At 42.6% G+C, this 22,494-nt stretch overlaps 1 protein-coding gene across 1 annotated transcript in view; it reads left to right on the forward strand.

Moving 5' to 3' along the window:
• PHLPP1 (PH domain and leucine rich repeat protein phosphatase 1) overlaps positions 1-22,494 on the forward strand; it is a 211,600-nt gene that overhangs the window by 124,337 nt on the left and 64,769 nt on the right. Inside the window, exon 4 of the mRNA XM_027069127.2 lies at positions 6,166-6,332. Coding sequence (XP_026924928.2) covers positions 6,166-6,332 — 167 coding nt within the window. The remainder of the gene's footprint in view (positions 1-6,165; positions 6,333-22,494) is intronic.

Genomic DNA, 22,494 nt, shown 5'->3' on the forward strand with positions numbered 1-22,494 from the left:
CACGTCTGTGTAACTGCTCGCCGCGGCGAGAAGAGTTGACCGTGCCGTAGCCCTTTCTTGGTCGTCGAGGTTTGTGCCACGTGTAGCTGTGGACGTTGGTCGGGGGATACTAGGTCTGCAGAGCCTCTCCTGATTTTTTTAAAATGAGAAAAAGGGTGTTATTTACGGCAGCTCGTTAAATTTGTCAGGGCAGGTCTTTATTCCACTTCCGTGATGAGGGAACCAAAGGACAGACAGGTGAAGTGACTTACCCCAGAGCCACATGGCTAGGAAGTGGTAGGATTGTTATGCCCTGAGTATTTTGAAGACTGTGCCCGGTGTCGTGTCACGTTGCTTGTGCCTCCTCTTTGTGTCTTCCACTGTCTTGGTGTCAGGAGGTGCAATAGAAGTACAGTGGCTTTTGCCAAAAGGATTTTATACTCTAATTGTGAGTTCCTTTGAGGACCCTTTCCATAACAAAGCTTTGAGGCGATTTCTGCTTCTGCCTGTTTCTTTCACGTTCTTTCCAAATTTCTGTAACCCTTTAAACTTTTCCTGTCGCCTTTTAAAATACAGTTAGATGCTCACCAGGTGGCCTCACCGCTGCCCAGGTGGACAAGCCGTGTAGATAGGAGTGGGCAGAGCCCGTGATGTCAACGAATGGTGCGTTTCACCCCTTCCTTCCCTAAAGGCTGCTTATGGTCCGCAGATGGTCTCTGCTTTTCTTCCGAAGGACTGTCTCCTGTCACTGCCATTCATGAGGCTTAAGATTATCCTAGGGATGACATCTGATCCTCTTTGGTCAAGGGAGTTATGCTATTGTTTTATCAGGAGCGTCCTAAGTACAGGCCCCCATTCAGACTTGGGTTCTGCTGCCGCTTTACCCGTGTGACCACGGGCACACTCTGTGCCTCAGTTTTACCTTAATCTTTGAAATGAGGATAAACCATTACTGTACTGAGTTGTTGTAAAGATTACATGTGATGTCTGCAGCAGCTAAAAGAGTACCTCTCACAGCTGAAGCACCCCCAAATGATCGCTGTTATTATTGTTTTCACTACTTTAAAAAAAGAGTAGGGGCACCCGGGTGGCTCAGTCAGTTAAGCGTCCGACTTTAGCTCAGGTCATGATCTCATGGCTTGTGAGTTCGAGCCCCGCATCAGGCTCTGTGCTGACAGCTGGGAACCGGGAGCATCTTCGGATTCTGTGTCTCCCTCTCTCTCTGCCCCTCCCCTGCTCACTCTCTGTCTCTGTCTCTCTCTCTCCCTCTCTCTCTCTCTCTCTGTCTCTCTCAAAAATAAACATTAAAAAAAAGGTAATAAAAGGCTACTTGCTCCGAGGTGTATCCAGGTGGCTTTTTGATTTGTTACTTATTTAGGTCTTTCTTGTGAAGGATCTTAGTTTTAATAGGTGCTATGTGTGTGGGTAGTTCAGCTGGTAGTTCTTTCATTTGGGGTTCAAGCAGAACCTCTTGGTGGCATGGTCTTTATGTGCCCAGGCTGGTCTGGGTGGAAACACTTACGTTTCCCCTTTGTTGCAGGGACCAGGCAAAGGTGCAACTCGTGATAGCTCTTGTGGTCACCCCGGCGGCTCCCTGCCCGGCTGCATCCTTTCTGTTCTTGATGCAGCTGTTCCCAGCCCTGCCACGGCTCCCACAGACTGCTCGTGTTTGTGGCAGCCTTGTTACTGCGGTTTCTTCCCCCTTGTTTCCAGCAGCAACAGCTTGTGGTCCAGAATGAGGAAAGGAATCAAATCCCACTTGACATTGAATCGTTATCTTTAGTTGCCCAAAGAGCATTTAGTGTGATGCTTCAGTCGAAACAGAATTTGGCCTCTTCAAAGTAGTCTGTCTCCGTGTGAAAGAATCCACGGGGTGGGTTGGATGTGAGCTGGCGACGAAGGAAGGGCTGTGAAGTCTAGTGGCCATTCGTCTGGCACATACTTCTCGGAGGTCTCAGCAAGTGCTGAGCATCGGTGTGTCCGTGAACAAAATAGGCAAGAGTCCCTGCCCTTGGGGAGCTTCCAGTCTAGAGACAGGGACTTTTCGGAACCTTTCCACGTTAAATGCCCGAGTGTTTGCAGTGCCCTGAAAGTCCCTGAAGGATTTGCTGCCCCCCCACCCCCCCACCCCGCCTTACCTTTCTGATCTCATTGCAGGCCATTCTCCCCTTACCTTACCGGTCTCCATACTGTTCCTCGAACATGCCAGGCACATCCCTTTCTAGTTTCTAGGGCCTTTCGCTTGCTGCTTCCTCTGCCTGGAGTGTTCCTCTAGACAAATCCTTTCAGCTACCTTCTTCATGTCCATCATGTCTAAATATTACCTTTCCAGTGAGGCCCGCCCTGACCAACCTATTTAAGTTTTTTTTTTTTTTTTTTTTAACGTTTATTTTACTTTTGAGACAGAGAGAGACAGAGCATGAATGGGGGAGGGTCAGAGAGAGAGAGGGAGACACAGAATCTGAAACAGGCTCCAGGCTCTGAGCTGTCAGCACAGAGCCCGACGCGGGGCTCAAACTCACGAATCGTGAGATCATGACCTGAGCTGAAGTCGGACGCTTAACCGACTGAGCCACCCAGGTGCCCCCTGACCAACCTATTTAAATATAACCTACCACCTTTCCAACAATCCTGACCCCCTTTTCCTTGCTCTATTTTCCATAGTATTTGCCAGTTTTTAACATATAATTTACTTATTTACAGGATCTAAGTTTAAAGAAGGCAGGGATCTTCATTTTGTTTACTGAAGGCATGCCATGTGCTTACCTGGGTCAGTTAATTGGCACATAGTAGATATCCAGTAAACATGGTGAATGAATGAAAATGAAAAGTATTGTGGAAAAAATTATGAAAGGTGTATTAGTTTCCAAGTTAACCAAACCTTGGTGGCTTTAAAGCAACAGAAATTTATGCAGTTCTGGAAGCAAGAAGTCCACAATCAAGATGTTGGCAGGACTGTACTCATTTTGAAGGCGCTAGGGGAGAATCCATTCCTTGCCTCTTCCAGCTTCTGGTGGCTCTAAGCATTCTTTAACTTGTGGCCCCTGTTACTCCGTCTCTGCCCCCGGAGTCACATGGACTTCTCTCTGAAAACTCCCTCCGCCTCTCTCTCTTACAAGGACACTTATAATCACACTTAGGGCCCATCTGCATAATCCAGGAGAAGCACCTCCTGTCAAGATTCTTATCACATCTTTCGTCATACAGGGTAATATTCACTCTTGCCATATGAGATAATATTTACAGATTTCAGGGATTAGGATGGGGAAATCTGTGTTTCGTTCTGCCCCAAATCCTTCTTGGGGCCACCATTCAGCCCTTTGGGGTTCAAGGGATCCTTTGGTTACAGGAGGAATTGCTGACCCCGGGATACCACCTAGTGGAACACTGAATGCCAGGAAAACCAGAAGACTGCTCTTACCCATTTTCTTCTTACTGAAATGTTAATTGAAGTTACATTTTGTTTTCACATTTCACATTAAACACACATACACATGCACAGAGAAGAGCACACAGGATGATATATATATGTATGTATGTATGTATATATATATACATATATATATATGTATATATATATGTATATTTACACTTATTTATTTTTGAGAGAGTGAGACAACACAAGCGGGGGAGGGGCAGAGATAGAAGGAGACACAGAATCTGAAGCAGACTCCAGGCTCTGAGCAAGCATTCAGCACAGAGCCCGATGTGGGACTCGAACCCATGAACTGTGAGATCGTGACCTGAGCTGAAGTTGGTCACTTAACCAAGTGAGCCACCCACGCGCCCCAAGCACACCGGATAATATTACAATTTCCGTGTACTTGTCTTCCCAGTTGTTAACATATTTCCATATTTCCTTCATATCATCCGTTGTCCCTCTTATAAGGAAATAATCATTTCAGATAAACACCAAATCTCCTATCTTCCCATTGTTATGTCCTTTTTCCTCCCTACCCACCGATAGAAGCTATTGCTACCGATAGAAGCAATCACTATCGGTAATTTGGCACGTGATCAGCGCATGGTTTATGTGGTTAAAAGTTACCTCTCTATAACTATTTGTACATAATATATGGAGTGGTGTGTGTGTGTGTGTTCTCTCTCTTCCAGCTGCAGAATATGTAAATCCCAGAGAGGGCCTCTGGTTAGCCTACCTCGGCTCACATGCCAGTCAGTACAGTACCTGTTGGATCAGTCCGTGGGCTCGGTCGATGGGGTACCCTGATTGCTCATGCCTACTCCCCCTGCGTTCTGAGGGTCAGCATGCTTTGTTTGCAGCTCCTGTCAGGGTCTCCCGTGTTGGAAGGATTGCCATAGGAGCAGGTGGGGAAAGGATTTGGGGCAGACAAAAACACAGATTTCCACTCGAGTTTCAAGTTTGAGCTTGGACATTAGGTCCTCTCGGAAGCCTTCTCTGACTTCTTAGATCATGCCCTGTCCCTTGCACTTAACAGCTCTTGTAGCTGTTATCATGTGGTGCCTTCGTTTCCCCCTCCTTCTCTGGAGGTGTGCTCGTGCAGGGCAGAGACTGTGTCTGCCTTGCTGATGTACCGCAGGAGATGTGAGGTGTGGCGGGCCCTTACGTGCTCACCGTGTGTGTACCTTACTTCCTTCGAGCAGGTTGTGTGGTGCATTTGCCCCTGCCTTTTAGGACCATTACATGCCCCGTGGCTCTTTTTACATCTTTTGGTGTATATGGGTGATTTGGCCCTGACTGGGATTTTCTTTTTTTTGCATGTGTGGAAAACAGTTTCTTCTCTTTCTTATTTAATAGTGAAAACTCAAGGAAGGATGTAATTGCTAAGATGCAAACTCATACCTCCTCTGTCAAGTCTTTGAGTTGGGCCCTGCCAGGCTTTTCCCATCCCTGTCTCCCCTCAGCTCTCCTGTGTGCTCCGTAATTTCTTTCTAACCTCAAATGTGCCATCAGCAGAATAGGTTTTATGCAGGCTTACTTCTGAATACCTTCTGAGCATCGGGAGAACTTGGATTTCAGTAGATAGAAGCTGCGAATCATTCTATTTGGAACGGGTAGTAGGGATAATATTAGTGACGGTCCTGGCAGTCACCGTTGGCTGAATGCTGTTTCTGCGCCGGCATGTAGATGAAGGTGTCGTCCTGATGTCTGTTACACAGGTGAGAAAACTGGAGCTTGGAGGGCTCAGTGATCTGTTCAAGTCCTCTCAGCTCCTAAGTGGGGGAGCTGGGAGTCCCAGTCCTGAGGACCACGCTCTGCGTCCTTCTGTAATTGGGAAACAGAAGGCTGGAGTTTGGTAACAGAAAAGAACATCAGACTGATCACAGATGAGGAGTGCAGTTTCTGCCATAAAGCGGTGGTGAACATAAAGAGCATGAGGGAGAATGAACCCAGAGCTTAGAATAATACTCCCATGACCTCTGCGAGGAGAGAAGCAGCCAAGGTGTGTGTAAGTGGGGCTGAAGCCACATACCCAGTCATAAAGTGGCACCACGTGACCTGGAATTTTGGAGAAAGCGTTTGAGAAATACAGGGCATCCAGCACCTTTTCCGTCTCCTGCATGCTAGTTGGTCTGCAGACCTGGGACTCTGGCCACAGTAAGAGTCATTTAACCGGGAAGACTTACATGGAGCAAAGCACAGTGAATGTACGAAGCTCTGTGGGAGACACAGCCAGAGAAGTTGAGAGCAAGTACGCAGTGGAGTCTGATCATATGCTACCGTTGTTATTAAAGACGTGTACGAGGCCATCGACGCTTTATTTGTGCTGTTTTAATTCAGTGTATACAAGGGCTTTGATAGGTTCCATCTGGATCTTAGTGTCTATCTCCTAACCTTGTATTTCCTCTAAAGTCTTGTATTATTTAGCTCTGAATTCTCTTACCATGAATGTTTTCAGGAACTTAACCCCTACAGTGGGAGGAGATGACTGATACCCCTGAACCCGATAGGATAATCTGTGCTCTTTGCAACCTGTCTCCTATACTTGGTTACTGCGAGTACCTTCCAGGCAGGGATGCTGTTTTCTGCCTTTACAGCACTTGGCTCAATTCTGTATTAAGTAAATACTGGTTTATAGTTGGGCTACACGTGCCCCGTGTGCCGTAGGTCTGTGTTCCCAGGGGGGTATCGTGTTTCTGTCCAGAGAGGGCATCTGTGAGATAAATGGATGGTATTAAAATCGGACTGGGTTTTATCCCCTCCAGGTGGCTTCACAGCGCATTAGCTCAGTGGACCTCTCGTGCTGTAGCCTGGAGCACCTGCCTGCCAACCTCTTCTACAGCCAGGACCTCACGCACCTCAACTTAAAACAAAACTTCCTAAGGCAAAATCCCTGCCTACCAACTGCCAGGGGGCTCAATGAACTGCAAAGGTAAGCATACCAAAATGGGTAGATGATTAGAAAGGGGAGAGGATGTCAGCCTCTGGTTGTTTCTGGAATATTCTGATCTAAAAGCCCACAGTGTATAACTTTTCTCTTTCAGAGGGCGGGGTAATAGGACTTTATTAAAGCAAGGACATTATCAGTTTTACTCTGAAAATTTTTTCAAGGTCCCTGCCTTTGAAACAAGTGATTTATGATATTCATTAACTGGATGGATCTGTGTAAGAAGAATGTTTCTCTTAAAAACACTTCTGCTTCTTAACCTGTCTGTGGCAAGTTTGTTATTTGGTGTCTTCCAAACTGCAGAGGTTCAGTCAGATTAAATTATTTCTTTTGAAATTTATAAAAGTTGAGGGTTTTGTTTTTTTTTTTTTCCTGTGAAAAGACATTTCCCTAGCAGTTTAAGAACTAAGGTTTAAATCCACTAACACCATGTCCTCTAGGTGATTAGTGTTGGCTTTCAAGAGTCAAATGTTAGAGGCGCCTGGGTGGCTCAGTCAGTTAAGCGTCTGACTTCGACTCGGGTCATGATCTCGTGGCTCTTGAGTTCGAGTCCTGTGTCGGGCTCTGTGCTGACAGCTCAGAGCCTGGAGCCTCCTTTGGATTCTGTGTCTCCATCACTCTCTGCCTCTCCCCTGCTCACTCACTCTCTCTTTCTCTCTCTCTCAAAAATAAGTTTTAAAAAATTTTAATTAAAAAAAAGTAAAATGTTAAATGAAAAGCATCTGCTCCTTTATAACTGGGGAGAAGGGACTTTATTTGAGTATACCTAAAGCAGGTTTAAGAATTTACTATATTCATTTCTTTTTTAGAGCAATGATCATTCTTTATTCTGTGGTAAATTAAGCCTCTGATACTTACATATTTATTGCAGATTAATGAGACTATAACTGCAGAAGAATGTAACTTTTAAATAAATAATGAATTTTTCATTTTTTCTAAATGACTGCTAATGATCCCAGATTAAACTATGGTAACTTACCACTGTGATTACGTGTTTGTGGTTTTTAACATCCAGAAAGAATAACCTAGTAAATATTTATTATAAAGTGTGTGCAGGTATGTAGTTGGAAAAGAGAAGAGCATTCTAATTGTCTTTTCAAATTATTGTGAATAGTCTTCTTTGATCCTATACCAAAACTTGACAAGTGGTCATCTCTTAAATGTTGGTTCCGGTATGGAATCCAAAACCCTGTCGTTGAACTTTAAAAAATTCTTTTACATTAGGTTCTTTTGGTCTTTCTTGCACTTTGAATCCTTGCCCACGTATCCTTTTACTGTATTAATTGTTGGTCATTTGGAAAATTCTGGATCATTAGATAATGAAGATATTACAAACGTTAACACATTTTATTGTGCAATTTCAAGACCTCCCAGGTGTTAATATCACCACTGATCTTATCAGAAAAATCTTTAAGTGTTAGGAAGCTATGAAGTTCACGGTAGGAACAAGTCTTCCAAAATTTTGATTTTTATTTTGGAAGCTTGACGGCTATCCTTGGCAACAAATACTGTCAGTTGTTTCTCCTGAAATGACCTTCTCACTTGAGTGTTGTAGAGAAACTGTCTGCCAAACACCCGGGTCCAGATAGCGGGCTGGTCAGTTGTCCTTCCATGTAACAAAGGTATTCCAGGAGTTATTAACTCGTTTGGCTCACAGCTCAGATAATCATGCATGTGTTTTCTTTGAGATAAGCATCCTACTGTGGTACACAGCAGAGATGCCTTTTACATGCTTCCTGTTTTACCACTCAGAAGATAAAGGAGATGTGCACTCAAGGGTCGAGATGCAGCGCAAATAACTTTTTGTGACATCATGAAGGACATTTTTAAGGAAAAAGAACATTACCGACTATTCTTTGCCTTGAACTGAAGTACAGTTGACATCTCTTTGTTTCAGGTGTACCACATAGTGGTCTGACAACTATATACCTTACAAAACTATATACGCTAATATATACGTCACCACAAGTTACCCTCTGTCACTCTTTGAACTGCGCACTATTACAGGATTATTGACTCTATTCCCTGTGCCGTCTACAAATATTTCAAAGAGTATTTTTGCTGTGATTGCCTGGTAGAGCTGAATACAGTGACACGTGGCAGGCAGGTTGCGGTACTGACCTGGTTATTTAGGCAGTAAGAACTCCAACCAGGATGTTTCGCTCAACTACCTCCTTATTGTTCCCTGGAGCCAACGGATACAATGAGAGGAAACCACAGTGAAATCCTTGAACTTAGGTTTTTATATGCCCTAAGTATTGATAATAACGTTTTTACTGACATTATCATAATAAAGTTACTGTGGTTTTTATTTTTGCCAAAGCGTTGACTGCGTTGTGATTCAGTCTGTTTTTGAGGTTTGAAATTATTTTGAAATATTTTTGTGTATTTCATAGCACTGCAGGCTTCTGCACTTTCATTACAGAACATCAAGAACTCCTAAGACACCAACAAAGAGGCGTTAGAATTCATTCAAACCATTGTTTCGTTTTAGAGATGAGTGGAGGGAGATGTTAACTGTCAAATTCTGATTAATGGTTACGTCCTGTGAGGCAGTTAGGGGGTAGGGTTAGGGAATGGTCTGAAGACGGTTTCAACGATATTCATAGTATTTCTTTCTTTTTTTTTTTTTTAACAATTTTTTGTAATGTTTGTTTATTTTTGAGAGAAAGAGACAGAGTGAGAGTGGGGGAGGAGCAGAGAGAGAGAGGGAGACACAGAATCTGAAGCAGGCTCCAGGCTCCGAGCTGTCTGCACAGAGCCCGATGCGGGGCTCAAACTCATGACCTGAGCTGAATTCAGATGCTTAACCGACTGAGCCACCCAGGCGTCCCCATAGTATTTATTTCTTTAAAGAAAATTAGATGGGGGTGGGGGAGATGAGAAAATGGGTGACAGGCATTGAGGAGGGCACTTGTTGGGATGAGCACTGGGTGTTGTATGTAAGCGAAGAACCATGGGAATCTACCCCAAAAACCAAGAGCACACTTTGCACACTGTATGTTAGCAGTTTGACAGTAAATTATATTTAAAAAAATAATAAAATAAAAATTAGGGGCAATTATGACAAAAAAATGTTAATACTTGGAAAAGCTGAATAGTGGATACTTGAATGATCATTATCTTCTGTATTTTGCTATTTGCGTGTTTCATAATAATTTCAAAATTAAAACCTAAACACAAAATCAAAGTGCTTCTAATTCCACGGAGGGCTGTGACACTCCCAAGGAGCCAGCATTTGTGGACTAAACACATAAATACGCAGGTGAACAGATATTTGGGCCGTTGTCCTGCCTGTTAGTTAGCTCTTTCCGAGTTTCCTGATTGGCCCTCTCTATCTGTTGATGCTACATCGATACATTTCTCTCCTACCCTTACTTCTCCTGTGCTCCCCGTCTCTCGGCACACAGCCTCTCCACCGGCTGTCAGAGGAAGGACTTCCCTCTCACCTGGACACGGCGGGGGCTTTGCGGAACGGCGGCCTTCCTGTCATTTTCCTGCTGCAGCCCACGCTCTCCAGTTTTCTTGCCTGCTGTTTCGTACATTCCTTGGTCTTGTTTCATACTTTAAAAATTTGAACTTTTTTTCCATCAAAGTAACGTTCTATGCAGATTTTTTCAAAGATCGTAGTAAGAAACTTATAATAAGACTTACATAGAGTTCTGAACGATAAGACTTATGTAATAAGAAATAGGTGCTTGGCCCCACAGCCTGTCCTTATGCCCCAGTCCTGCTCCTCAGGCAGCCGCCTCTGGGTCTTTGGCTCTTTTTGCTGTTTTCCTCCATCTTCTGAAATGCTCTGCATATACTGCCATTTTAGCATTTTTTGTTATTGGGCATTATCTGCTGACTTATTACATGGAAGGGGAAGATCTCACCCTTTCTCATTGTCGGGCCATGTGCACAAACTGCTGCTTCACCCATGACGAGGTGTCAGCTTTGGTTGTCCTTATCGTGAGCGTGGAGCTGTGGCCCACAGCTGAGGACTCCAACGCAACGGTTCCGCTTTCTTTCTTGTGCTGCCTGGAGCGTAGCCTCTTGCTCGTGTGCTTTCCTTTTGCTCTAGCCTTTCTAAGTTTTCTGACAGAACTCTAACGTTCTTCTTGACACCTTTTTCTTGGACACCTCTCCTGGAGTCACGGTGGGGACTTGCCTTGTAGGCCTGATGCACAGCTGTTGTCCTGGGGTGACCTTCTGGCATTTTCCTGGTAGTTCCCTTTTTGTCTCCCCTGTGTTGGACCTGACATCTAGTAGCTTGAAGAAAGATTTGGTCTACTCCCTCTTTTTAATGGAGTATCTTCCTGAGAAAGGGGACATGGTATTAGACCATGTCTGAAAATGCTATTTTCTCCCTCTTGAGTTGGCTGGCTTGTAGGTAGGAAAACAAGTGTCCCTAGAATTTTGAAGCCAGTGCGCCATTATTTTCTAGCTTCTACCGTTGCTATTAAAAAGTGTTACACTATTCTGGTTCTTCTCTTTGTACGTGATCTTTTGTCTTTCCTTTTTGTTTGCTTGTTTTGTTGGTTTTAGACAACCTCCAAAAGATTTTAGGATATTCCTTTTATGGAATTATTATCCTAATATCTCTATTAATTTCAGCCATTCTGACGAATGCTTGATCTGAAAAAAGGTGTGTCTTTCAGTTCTGGAAAATGTTCTCGTCATGGTGTTTTGATAATTTTCTCCACTGCCTTGTTTTTCTCTTTTCTTTCTCTGAATTCCTGTTAGTTTGGGGGGGGGGTGGGGGGAGGACTTCCTTGTTTGTCTTCTGATTTTCCTTTCCCTTTGTCTTAAAGCCCAATTTCTTGATGGGTGTTCTCTGCTTCATCTTAACTCTTTGGACTTTCTGCTGTCTTTATTTTTCAAGAGCTCTTTCTTGTTCGTTTTTTCATTTGTGTGCATTTTAATAGCATTCTGTCCTTTTTTTTCCTGGGTGCATTTCTTCTGTTTCTGAGGACATGAAATTTATTTATTTACGTATTTATTTCCTCCTTACACTGCCTTGATTTCTTTTTTTCCTGTTTGTGTAGGTGTCTGACTTTTGCGCCACAAATGTAACTATCTGGTGATCCTTTGCTCTCTGTTCCTATTTAATGGTGAGTCACCGAAATGTGAATCGGGTGCCATGACCTATGGGCAGGGTTTCACCGCCATACGGCTTGCCTGCCATGGCTCTCAGGGGTTAGGCTGTAGTTTGGGGAACTTCCAAAGACAGCACCTGCAGCTGTTTTCCCTCGGGCGCGTCGGTTTTACTCCTGAGGAATCCTTTGGTCTTCTCTGTGCGTGATGTGTGCCAAGATGCACGAAGAAGAGTGGGGAAGAGAGCTGGAATCACAGGGTTTAGCATATGGATTTTTAATCGATCCCCATTTTCAGAACAGTGTTTTCTATTAGGCCCGAGGTCTCTGAGCTGGGGACTCTCCAGTTTCTTCCAGGGAATAAATTATCTTCTGCTGGAAACAGGGAGGGGGTCTGGGGTCTAACTCCTCCTTATAGAAGTTTACGAAGTCTTTTTGCAGAAGTAGAACAAAAACACGGACCATTTAGCACAAGTGTGAGTGTATGCTTTGGTGCGTTTTCACGAAGCGAGCACATCCATGTAACCAGTACACAGATTCAGAAATAGAATATTCCTGGCACCCGGGAAACCCTCCTATGCCCCTCCTCTAATTACCCTAAAGATAATCACTGTCTAGACTTTTAAAAAATTTTATTTTTATTTTTATTTTTTTGAAGTATTCATTTATTTTTTTAAATTTACATCCAAGTAAGTTTAGCATCTAGTGCAACAATGATTCCAGGAGTAGATTCCTTAATGCCCTTTGCCTACTTAGCCCATCCCCCCTCCCACAACCCCTCCAGTAACCCTGTGTTTGTTCTCCATGTTTAAGAGTCTCTCAGGTTTTGTCCCCCTTCCTGTTTTTATGTTATTTTTGCTTCCCTTCCCTTGTGTTCATCTGTTTTGTATCTTAAAGTCCTCATATGAGGGAAGTCATATTTGTCTTTCTCTGACTAATTTTACTTAGCATAATACCCTCTATTCCATCCACATAGTTGCAAATGGCAACATTTCATTCTTTTTGATGGCCAAGTAATACTCCATTGTGTGTATGTGTATATATATTAATGTGTGTGTATATATATTAATGCATATATTAATACACACACACTACATCTTCTTTATCCATTCATCCATCGATGGACATTTGGGCTCTTTCCATACTTTGGCTGTTGTTGATAGGGCAGCTATAAACATGGGGGCACATGTGCCCCTTCGAAACAGCATACCTGTATCCCTTGGATAAATACCTAGTAGTGCAATTGCTGGGTCCTAGGGTAGTTCTATTTTTAATTTTTTGAGGAGCCTCCGTACTATTTTCTAGAGTGGCTGTGCCAGTTTGCAGTCCCACCAGCAGTACGAAAGAGATCCTCTTTCTCTGCATCCTCGCCAACATCTGTTGTTGCCTGAGTTGTTTATATTAGCCATTCTGACTGGTGTGAGGTGGTATCTCATTGTGATTTTGATTTGTATTTCCCTGATGATGAGTGGTTTTTTCATGTGTCTGTTGGCCATCAGGATGTCTTCTTTTTTTTTTTTTTTTTTTAATTTTTTTTTTTAACGTTTATTTATTTTTGAGACAGAGAGAGACAGAGCATGAACAGGGGAGGGGCAGAGAGAAAGGGAGACACAGAATCTGAAACGGGCTCCAGGCTCTGAGCTGTCAGCACAGAGCCCGACACGGGGCTCGAACTCACGGACCGTGAGATCATGACCTGAGCCGAAGTAGGATGCTTAACCGACTGAGCCACCCAGGCGCCCCCAGGATGTCTTCTTTGGAGAAATGTCTATTCGTGTCTTTTGCCCATTTCTTCACTGGATTATTTGTTTTTTGGGTGTTGAGTTTGATAAGTTCTTTACAGACTTTGGATACAAACCCTTTATCTGAAATGTCATTTGCAAATATCTTCTCCCATTCTGTCGGTTGCCTTTTAGTTTTGCTGATTGTTTCCTTTGCTGTGCAGAAGCTTTTTATTTTGATGAGGTCCCAGTAGTTCATTTTTGCTTTTGTTTTCCTTGCCTCCGGAGACGTGTTGAGTAAGAAGTTACTGCGGCCAAGGTCAAAGTGGTTTTTGCCTGCTTTCTCCTCAAGGATTTTGATGGCTTCCTGTCTTACATTGAGGTCTTTCATCCATTTTGAGTTTATTTTTGTGTATGCTGTAAGAAAGTGGTCCAGGTTCATTTTTCTGCGTGTCGCTGTCCAGTTTTCCCAGCACCACTTGCTGAAGAGACTGTCTTGATTCCATTGGCTATTCTTTCCTGCTTTGTCAAAGATGAGTTGGCCATACGTTTGTGGGTCCATTTCTGGGTTCTCTATTCTGTTCCATTGATCTGAGTGTCTGTATTTGTACCCCAAAAAAATTTTTTTTAATGTTTATTTGGGGTGGGGAGAGAGACAGACAGACAGACAGACAGACCATGAGTGAGGGAGGGGCAGAGACAGGGAGAGAGAGAATCTGAAACAGGCTCCAGGCTCTGAGCTATCAGCACAGAACCTGACGCGGGGCTTGAGCTCGGGAATGGCGAGATCATGACCTAGGCTGGTGTCGGACATTCAACCAACTGAGCCACCCAGGCGCCCCTAAGCTTTCAACAGCCTAAATGAATTTTGCCTGTTTTTGTACTTGGTACAAATGGGTCGTGTATAGTGATGTCCAGCTTCTTTCCTTTGCATTTAAAAAAATAATAATACATATGAAGGTACATATTATCAGCTCGTACTTTATAGTGAGCAGTATAAAGCCTTGACTTTGGTCAAAGCGGAAGGTTTTCCAGTTTCACACTGCAGCAAAGGTTTCCGTTTTCCTCCCGTTGCTTTATGCCCTGGGGGAGATGGAGTGAGGGGGCGTCTGAGCAGTTGGTGAGCGGCTGTTGTGTTGCCCTTTGGAAAACAAATGGGCTTTAAACCAATTTTTTCCCCACCACATACTACTCTGAACCGTTTGTCCCCTACCCCCATTGTCCAAGAAATATTTTACTGCAGAGTTCTCAAAGTAATAAATTTGTAAGTATGGTATATACAGGCACGCACCAACACACACATACTTTGTGCTAGGAATTGAAATCATGTATTTTTAAAACTTATATCTATTCTCCAGAAAGCTTTAATATAGCTGTTCCATGTTGATACAGTTAATATGGCAGATTTGAGATATGCCATATATGTAGTTGCTTATTTTTATTTGTGTGTTTAGGAAATTTGTGCTATAGATATGTGGATATTTCATATTTCACAGTGGATATGTGAGAGAGGTACCAGAGGGGAACGTATTACATTTCTGTCTAAGTCTCAAGGAATGAATTTTTAGATTCTCAGACTTAGTTAGGGCAGATATCCAGGGAGTTACTTTAAGTACAATGCATTTATAACAGGTTAGAGTTCTGAGACTTTTTCTCTTAACCACATGCCCCCTTAATTTTTCTTCCTATTGGAAATTCTTGCCTGAAACAAATGAGCTATTTTCACAGAACATTTAGGTTGGTATTTGCAGCAGTATTCTAAATCTGGAAAGATGGCTTGCTGATGTACACACATAGGCCAGCAGTTTCAGAGGGAAAACATTGTTCTTGGAACTACCACTGTTTGTTTTTCCTTTATTGGCATTGGAACTCTTCAAGTTAGTTTTCAAAATACAGAGGAGAGGCAAAATCAGAGTGATTTTTGGTAGTTTCATGGTTTATTTCCTGATTATGTACGTTACTGTTAATTATAATGCATTATTGACCTCTACTTTGTTAATAGATAGTACTTCACATACATCAACTAGAACCCCATTTAGATGACCCAGATGGTATTACTACCAACATTATTATTACTCTCAATGGATAATTTTTTAAAATACAATAAGTTTCTTTGTGAAGTCAGTGGAGAGGACAACTTTTTTGCTGGTTATTTATTTATTTATTTATTTATTTATTTATTTTTGAGAAACAGAGAGAGAGAGAGAGAAAACACAAACGAGTGGGGGAGGGGCAGAGAAAGGAGACAGAGAATCCCAAGCAGGCTCCCTATTGTCAGCACAGAACCTGATGCAGGGCTTGAACTTACGAACCAGGAGATCATGACCTGAGGCTGAAGAGTCAGATGCTTAACCAACTGAGCCACTGAGGTGCGCCAAATTTAGTTCTTTTAAAATGGTCATTTGTTAAAGTTTAATGGGTAGTAATATTGCACTGAAGAGTCTAGAGTTTGTAAAGGGTGATAGAGAGTTCTTTTATGCTGATATCCAATGCAGTGTTTACAAAGAGCCGTGTAGAGAGCAAACTCAGAAGCAAAGTTTGATAGTAATAACTTGTGTATGCATGTTTCTGTAGCTTTGTCCATGGTATTTGGAAAGTTTGCCATTTCAGTTGACTTAAATGTCTTCATCTTAGATCATTTTAATTTACTAATTTGTTCTGCCTACCACTTTTTTGGATAAGCCTGTGTTTTAGTAAGTATTTGACGTATTGTTGGTAATTAAAACACACACTTCAACTGCTTCATTCTACATGTTGGAAATTAGACAAATTATAAAAGAATTACTCATATAAGTACAAATTGATTCTAATGTTTCAATTGTGTTAATAGCTGGTGGTTATCTGTCACTTCCATTCAAAAATAAGGGAAGTAAATCTGATTTCCAGCTCTTGCTGTTTGTAGGTGAGTTGGTATAGAAAAACAAAGTTAACACGGCTAGAGGGCCAGCAAGTTCTAGGAATGGAGTTGGTTTTTTTATAGGAGGATTACTAACTTTAATTTCAGTGGAAGTTGGGGTTTCAAAATACTTGGTAAACCACGTATGTCTGCAAAAAATTTTTTTAAGATCTTATTTTTAAGAAATCTCTACACCCAGTGTGTACTCTACCAACTGAGCCAGCCAGGTGCCCATGTCTGCAAATTTATTAATATACTTTTTACCATATGTGACCCTGAAATAGGCAAACGAACAAACAAAACCTCTCAAATTTACCACTGATTTCCCCCCCCCCCAAACATTCTTCTTTGGATAGTGAACTTTGTTGCTGTTTTGTTACTGTGCTCGGTTTCACAATATTTTATGCAATAGTTAATAGACAGCCTGCTCTCATGAAGAGGCAATGCGTAGGAATAGCAGTTTGCTTCGGCTTCTAGACATTTGTTGTTGCATTTAAGTTTTGCCTGAGTGACTTTACTGAGACTTTTGTAAGAGCTGACTTCAGCCTGTCACCTTTTTAACTGCTTTCTGTATTTATCTTGTTTGCTTCAAATTCCTAGAGAATAGGGATCTGTTCTTCCTCAGAGGGAGGACCTTTGCCAGGTGGGTCATTAAATACATACTTGGTAAACAAATGAATATGTGAGCGAATGGTGGTGGGACTTATCTGTATTCATTGAACTCTGTGTTAAGAATACACCACTTCCAGGGTTAAGCATCCGACTTCAGCTCAGGTCATGATCTCACCGTTTGTGAGTTCAAGCCCCGTGTTGGGCTCTGTGCTGACCCCTCAGAGCCTGGAGCCAGCTTCGCATTCTGTGCCTCCCTCTCTCTCTGCCCTCCTCTATTTGTGTGCTCTCTCTCTCTCTCTCTCTCTCTCTCCCCCTCCTTCCCCCCCCCCCCCAAAAATAAACATTAAAGAAAAAAAAGAATACACCACTTCTTTGCAAAAGTATTTGTAGCAACTTGTAGAAGCAAAGTGTTTCTCTTCGGTTGAAGGCAAGATGAGAGGACAGCCTGCTTGGCGAGGTGATTCAGGAAAGATTACGAAGAAAGAGATTCTTGGGGTACCTGGATGACTCATTTTAAACATCTGACTCTTGATTTCAGCTCAGGTCATGATCTCAAGGTTGTGAGGTCGAGCCCCACATTGGGCTCCATGCTGGGCACGGAGCCTGCTTGAGATTCTCTCTCCTCCCCCTGCCCTTCTCCTGTGCTCACTTCCTGTCTCAAAAGAAAGAAAGGAAGAGAAAGAGAAAGATTCTTTAGAAGGGATTTGAAGTTGGAAAAGGAAACATAAGATTTTATTTATTTAAAAACTTTTTTTAACGTTTATTCATTTTTGAGAGAGACAGAGCATGAGTGGGGGAGGGGCAGAGAGAGAGGGAGACACAGAATCCGAAGCAGGCTCCAGGCTCTGAGCTGTCAGCGCAGAGCCCAACGTGGGACTTGAACCCACAAACCATGTGATCATGACCTGAGCCAAAGTTGGACACTTAACTGACTGAGCCACCTAGATGCCCCAGGAAACATAAGATTTTAGATGGACAGTATGATATTGGACTTCCTAAAAAAAAAAAAAAAAAAAGAAAGAAAAAAAATCTATGGGTCTATTCACCATTCTCTAAACATACTTCACATTCACCTTGCAAGGAATGTGCCACTCCCTCTGCTTTTCAGCTGCCAAACCCAGGCTCAACCCAGTGAATCCTCCTTCCCTTCAAAGCACATTTGTAGTGAGTTTTGTTTCTTGAAGCTTTTATTTCCCCTTTCCACGTGACCTTTGCCTCTTCTGAACTGTTAGCTTTCTCTGTACTTAATGCACTCACCAAGTATACCTTTTCTAATAAACATTTGAAAGCTTCAAAAATTGCCATCTATGTAAAGTCCTTGAGAATGGAGGTAGTTTCCTTATCTTTGTCTTCCCTCTCTGCTGTCCCCCCATATTTAGCCAGAGATATAATATATAAAGTCATATATATATGATGTCATATGACAAGCCTCTTAATAAATATGTGTTGAATTTGTGGGTTCTCTCACCACCAAACCACCAAAGATAATCAGAGAAATATGATCTTAAAACTTTCAGAAAAGAGCATTGAAAAAAATGCTTTGAACAGTGGCACCTTTTGGTGTATTTAGTGCTTGGGTGACTATTTGAAGGGGAGGGTAATCATTTAGAATGGTTGTAGATCTATCACGGTACACCATATAGCACCTAGAGATCAATTTCAAGGAATTTAGGAGTAAGCGTGTAATTGTGTCCCATAGGCTGTGTTATAAAATCAGTATAATGCAACTTAAGGTAAAGATTATAATTACCTTTGGGTCAAGGAGAGAGTGAGTTAAAGACTTGGAGGAAAGAAGTGGTTTAATCTCTGTTTAGATGTGAACGGTGTTTTAGCTGAAAAGTGTAATAAGAGGGACAAGAACGAGCAGCGGCTTTCCAACTGGGACAACCGTGGGGAGAAGGAATGAAGTTGAGTTGGGTATACAAGTGTGTGGGCGGAGTAGAATGAAAGTTATGAAGAAATGAGCGTTGAAAAACTCATAATTATGCCTGGAATTTATCAAGCACCTTTCTTCTTGGAAAGCTCAATTTTCTACATTTTCAATCCCCACGGAGGGGAAGACAAATGACCTTACTTCCTACTCTGTTCTTTTGGGGATCTTGGCATTCCAGAGCTACAAAGTTACTCATTTTTAATTACGTACCCACACCAGAAGTTCACATTTCCAGGTGTTTAAAGAAAGAGAGATTTTAATATGTTGTTTTTATCAGTAATTTCTGAAAACTCACTTTCTGTGGGAGTAGTGATGACTCACTCACTCACAGCAGAACCAGGAGTGGTGTGCTAAAATCCTTTGGTAGCCCATTTGCCAGACCCGGAGCTGCAGTCCTTAGCCCGATTGCAGCTTCTTTGAAGATGTGCCGTCATACAAAATATACTACAAGCAAACGAGCTAAGTGCTGGAGAAAGGGGGTGGCTGATGTGTATTAGAGAACGCTTAGCACCTATGCGGCTCTGGGATGAGGACCTTCGGGAAGGATTTCCACTACAGGGGTGTGGCGAGGTTTGCCAGAGGTGTGAGGAATGTCATAGACTGTGTGGAATGCCCTTCCCAGCACTGGAAGTGCCTTGAGTACACAGCTTTGCTTTACAGATGGAATTTTGATCCTCTTGGGAAGCTTTCCATCTCACACGACTCCCGTTTTCCTTCCCCGTCAAAGGGAAGCCTGTACTTGGTGGTTGGGGCACTGATACCGCGTAGCCTTTGGTCTTCCCCTCGGTGTGGGCTCCCAACCTCATTTCTGAAAATAATAGCTGATTTTCTTCTTCCCTCACGTGGCGCACGTAGAAGAGGGAGCTCAGAAAGAAACAAAAGATTTCTTTATCAGCCAGACTGTATTAAATTACAGTTGCCCCTATTGACTTCTTGGGATCCTTTAAGATGTTTAACTTTTTTTTCCCCCCATTTAAATAAAAAGAAAGAAGGGATCTTCAGAAGCCTTGGCTTGATTCCAGTGAGGCTATTGTATTCTGGCCAATTCCATTCTTCTGTTCTAGTCAGCTCCTTGCTCTGCTCTGCAAGCTGTAACTCAAGGCAAGCGGTTAATATTAAACACAATATTTGTAGTATTTGCTATCCCGAGTGGAAACCAACTTTTCACTCTGCAGAGCTCTTAGGATGATGATAAGCGTGCAGGGAGAAGCCAACCGATGCTTATTTTGTGGTTTTTAATGATGAAGTGTTCGCCTTGGGAGCATGATTACTGTCCTTACTGATGACTTCTGGAAAAACAAAAAACAAAAAAACCTTCGGTTGCCAGTGGGAGAACACCGAAGGAAACCAATCATGCCCCTCGTTCTCCCTCCCTTCTCTGCCTCAGGTCACACACGACTCTCTCCAGCTCACTCTGGAGCCCCTTCTGACCACGCACTTGTGTCACTTTTGAAGAGGAAAGACCCATGAGAGTTGCTGTTATTCCTAAGAGTGCCTGTAATTTTGATGTCACTCACCGTGCTCTCCATGGTAACAGAGCCGTGGATGGGAGGAGTCGCACGCCTGCTGTCATTTCCCACGGGTGGGTTAGGATGCTGGTGCCAGAGCTGGCAGGATATTTCACAGTGGCTTCTCTAAAGGAGGGCACACCCATCCCTCTCTGCCGATGTCTTTGGGACGTATAATTAACAAGAGAACCCCGGGGAAAGTCTGACTTTCCAAATAGTTTTCTTTTTTCCGATTGTAAGATGTCTGTCAGAATGCGGCCTTTTTTTCACCCCACGTAGAGAGGTAGGATGGTGTGCAGAGGGTGTGTGTGTGTGTGTGTGTGTGTGTGCACACGGGGGAAGCACAAGGGAAGCAGAGGATATCTGATTTACATGATAGACAAATCCATGCATCCTAGCATAGACTGTTTCACTCCTTTATTCAAATTTTTTTCATAGGTAAATAGCAGTGTCTTCATCTGGAACGTGAGGGGTGCTCTGTGCTTAGTCTTTAAGCACCCTCTACGAGCCATTCTTTCTGTTTAACGCTGTCATTGGCTTCATGTTTCCCAAGCCTACCCTTTAGTTTTTGCCCTCCAAATCAGTGTTTCTCAAAATATGATTTACGAAATGCTTACATCAGAATCACATGGGGTATTTACAGAAAACAGAGATGCCTGGTTTTCATGCCATCCCTGCAGGGTCAGGACCTCTGGTGATAAGAGAGAGCCAGGACAACTGCATCTTTAACAATGCATGCGACATTTGAGATACTGTCCTGCTACCCTGTTCTCTTTGAATGTCTTCTCTTCCAGTCCCCATCTCCCCATTGAACTCTTGTGTCCCTTTGATAAAAGTGAGTTTTCTTTTCTGTAGATACTCGGGATTTTTCGCCCCAGTAAGTTTTCATTTTATGCTTTGTATTATAGCAGCTTTGCTCCCAAACTATTCATAAGTTCCTGGAGGGTGAAAACCACGTGTGATTCACATTTGTATGCTTCACACACCTTTGTGCATAATAAGAACTCAGACAACGTTTAGTCAATGGATGCTTCAGACTTTGCCTGTACCTTTAAACTTTTGGGTGATGGATTTTTTTCTGTTACCTACCAGATATGCTTGGTTTACTTGTGATGTGAGCTTAAGTTTCTCATGACCTTAGCTTATGTTTACTTTCTCCTTTGATAATCTGATATCTTTGATAGAGATGCTATCTGGTTTTCATTTTTATGTATCTTGTATGACTCAGCTGGGATTTTATCCAAGTATACTGTGTAGATCTTCTCTTTGTCTTTCTTCTGAGAAGTGGAAATAGCGATGTTTTCTGCTTTTTGCAGAAATAGTTTTACATTTTTTGTTCTTTGTCCTACTTGATAGTACTTAATATTAAACATCTCTTGAATAATGTTGCAGTTGAATTGGCTGTGGGCAGATCTGTTAGTAAGAAAATGAACAAAATGTTGTCACGGATAAATTGAATAAAGAAATTATTTCATAGGAAAGGTGTGTTTAACTGTAACATAATAACTTACCTCTTGTTTGTGTTTTCGGTGATTATATCGCCAGTTTATGAGAGAAACAGAAAGTGACAGACTTATGCTGCTTGTGACTCAGTTTTCAAGAATTTAGTTAGTGTAGGGTTACTATAGATTACTGTAGATCTAGTGACTGCTATTTCCGCATGATTACTGTCCTGTGATTTGGAGTGGTTTCCTAGATAATGTACTTGACTCATGGGAACCTTCACTTGCACGTCTCCCCCACCCTGCCTGTGGGTAGGAGCTCTGTCTTGTTGACTACGTAGGTTAACTTGGCCTAGGTCTGGCACGAAGTAAGTAACCAATAAGTGCCTCCTGTATGAATTATTTTATAATTATTTTAATGTTTGTTGATTTTTGGGGGGAGGGGGGGAAGCTGGGTAAGGACAGAGAGAGCAAGAGGGAGACGCAGAATCCGAAGTGGGCTCCAGGCTCTGAGCTGTCAGCACAGAGCCCAACACAGGGCTCGAACCCGCGAACCATGAGATCATGACCTGAGCTGAAGTAGGACGCTTAACTGACTGAGCCACTCAGGCACCCCAAATTATTTTAAAGGAGGATTAAAATAGCAATGTCTCTCTTTAGGGAATGCTTTAATTTGCCATGATAGCAATATGTTCAATGTAATTGTTGCCAACACAGAGTGCTATTTCCTCGATTATTGTTTTGGAAAAACTATGTCTGTGAGTTGTAGCTTTAGTATACTTATTCTGTGGCAATTCTTAAGAAAATTTTGCCCAAATACTTTTGTGGCTGTAAATTTTCATTTTTATCCAGGATATGCATGTGTTTGTTTTCTGATCACATGAAAAGGTGACAAGCCTGTTTAGCTTGAACTGAGAGTCATTTATGGTGATTAGGATTAAGATGGGATGGTTTCTG

Source organism: Acinonyx jubatus, chromosome D3 (assembly GCF_027475565.1).
Source record: "Acinonyx jubatus isolate Ajub_Pintada_27869175 chromosome D3, VMU_Ajub_asm_v1.0, whole genome shotgun sequence".
Taxonomy (NCBI): domain Eukaryota; kingdom Metazoa; phylum Chordata; class Mammalia; order Carnivora; family Felidae; genus Acinonyx; species Acinonyx jubatus.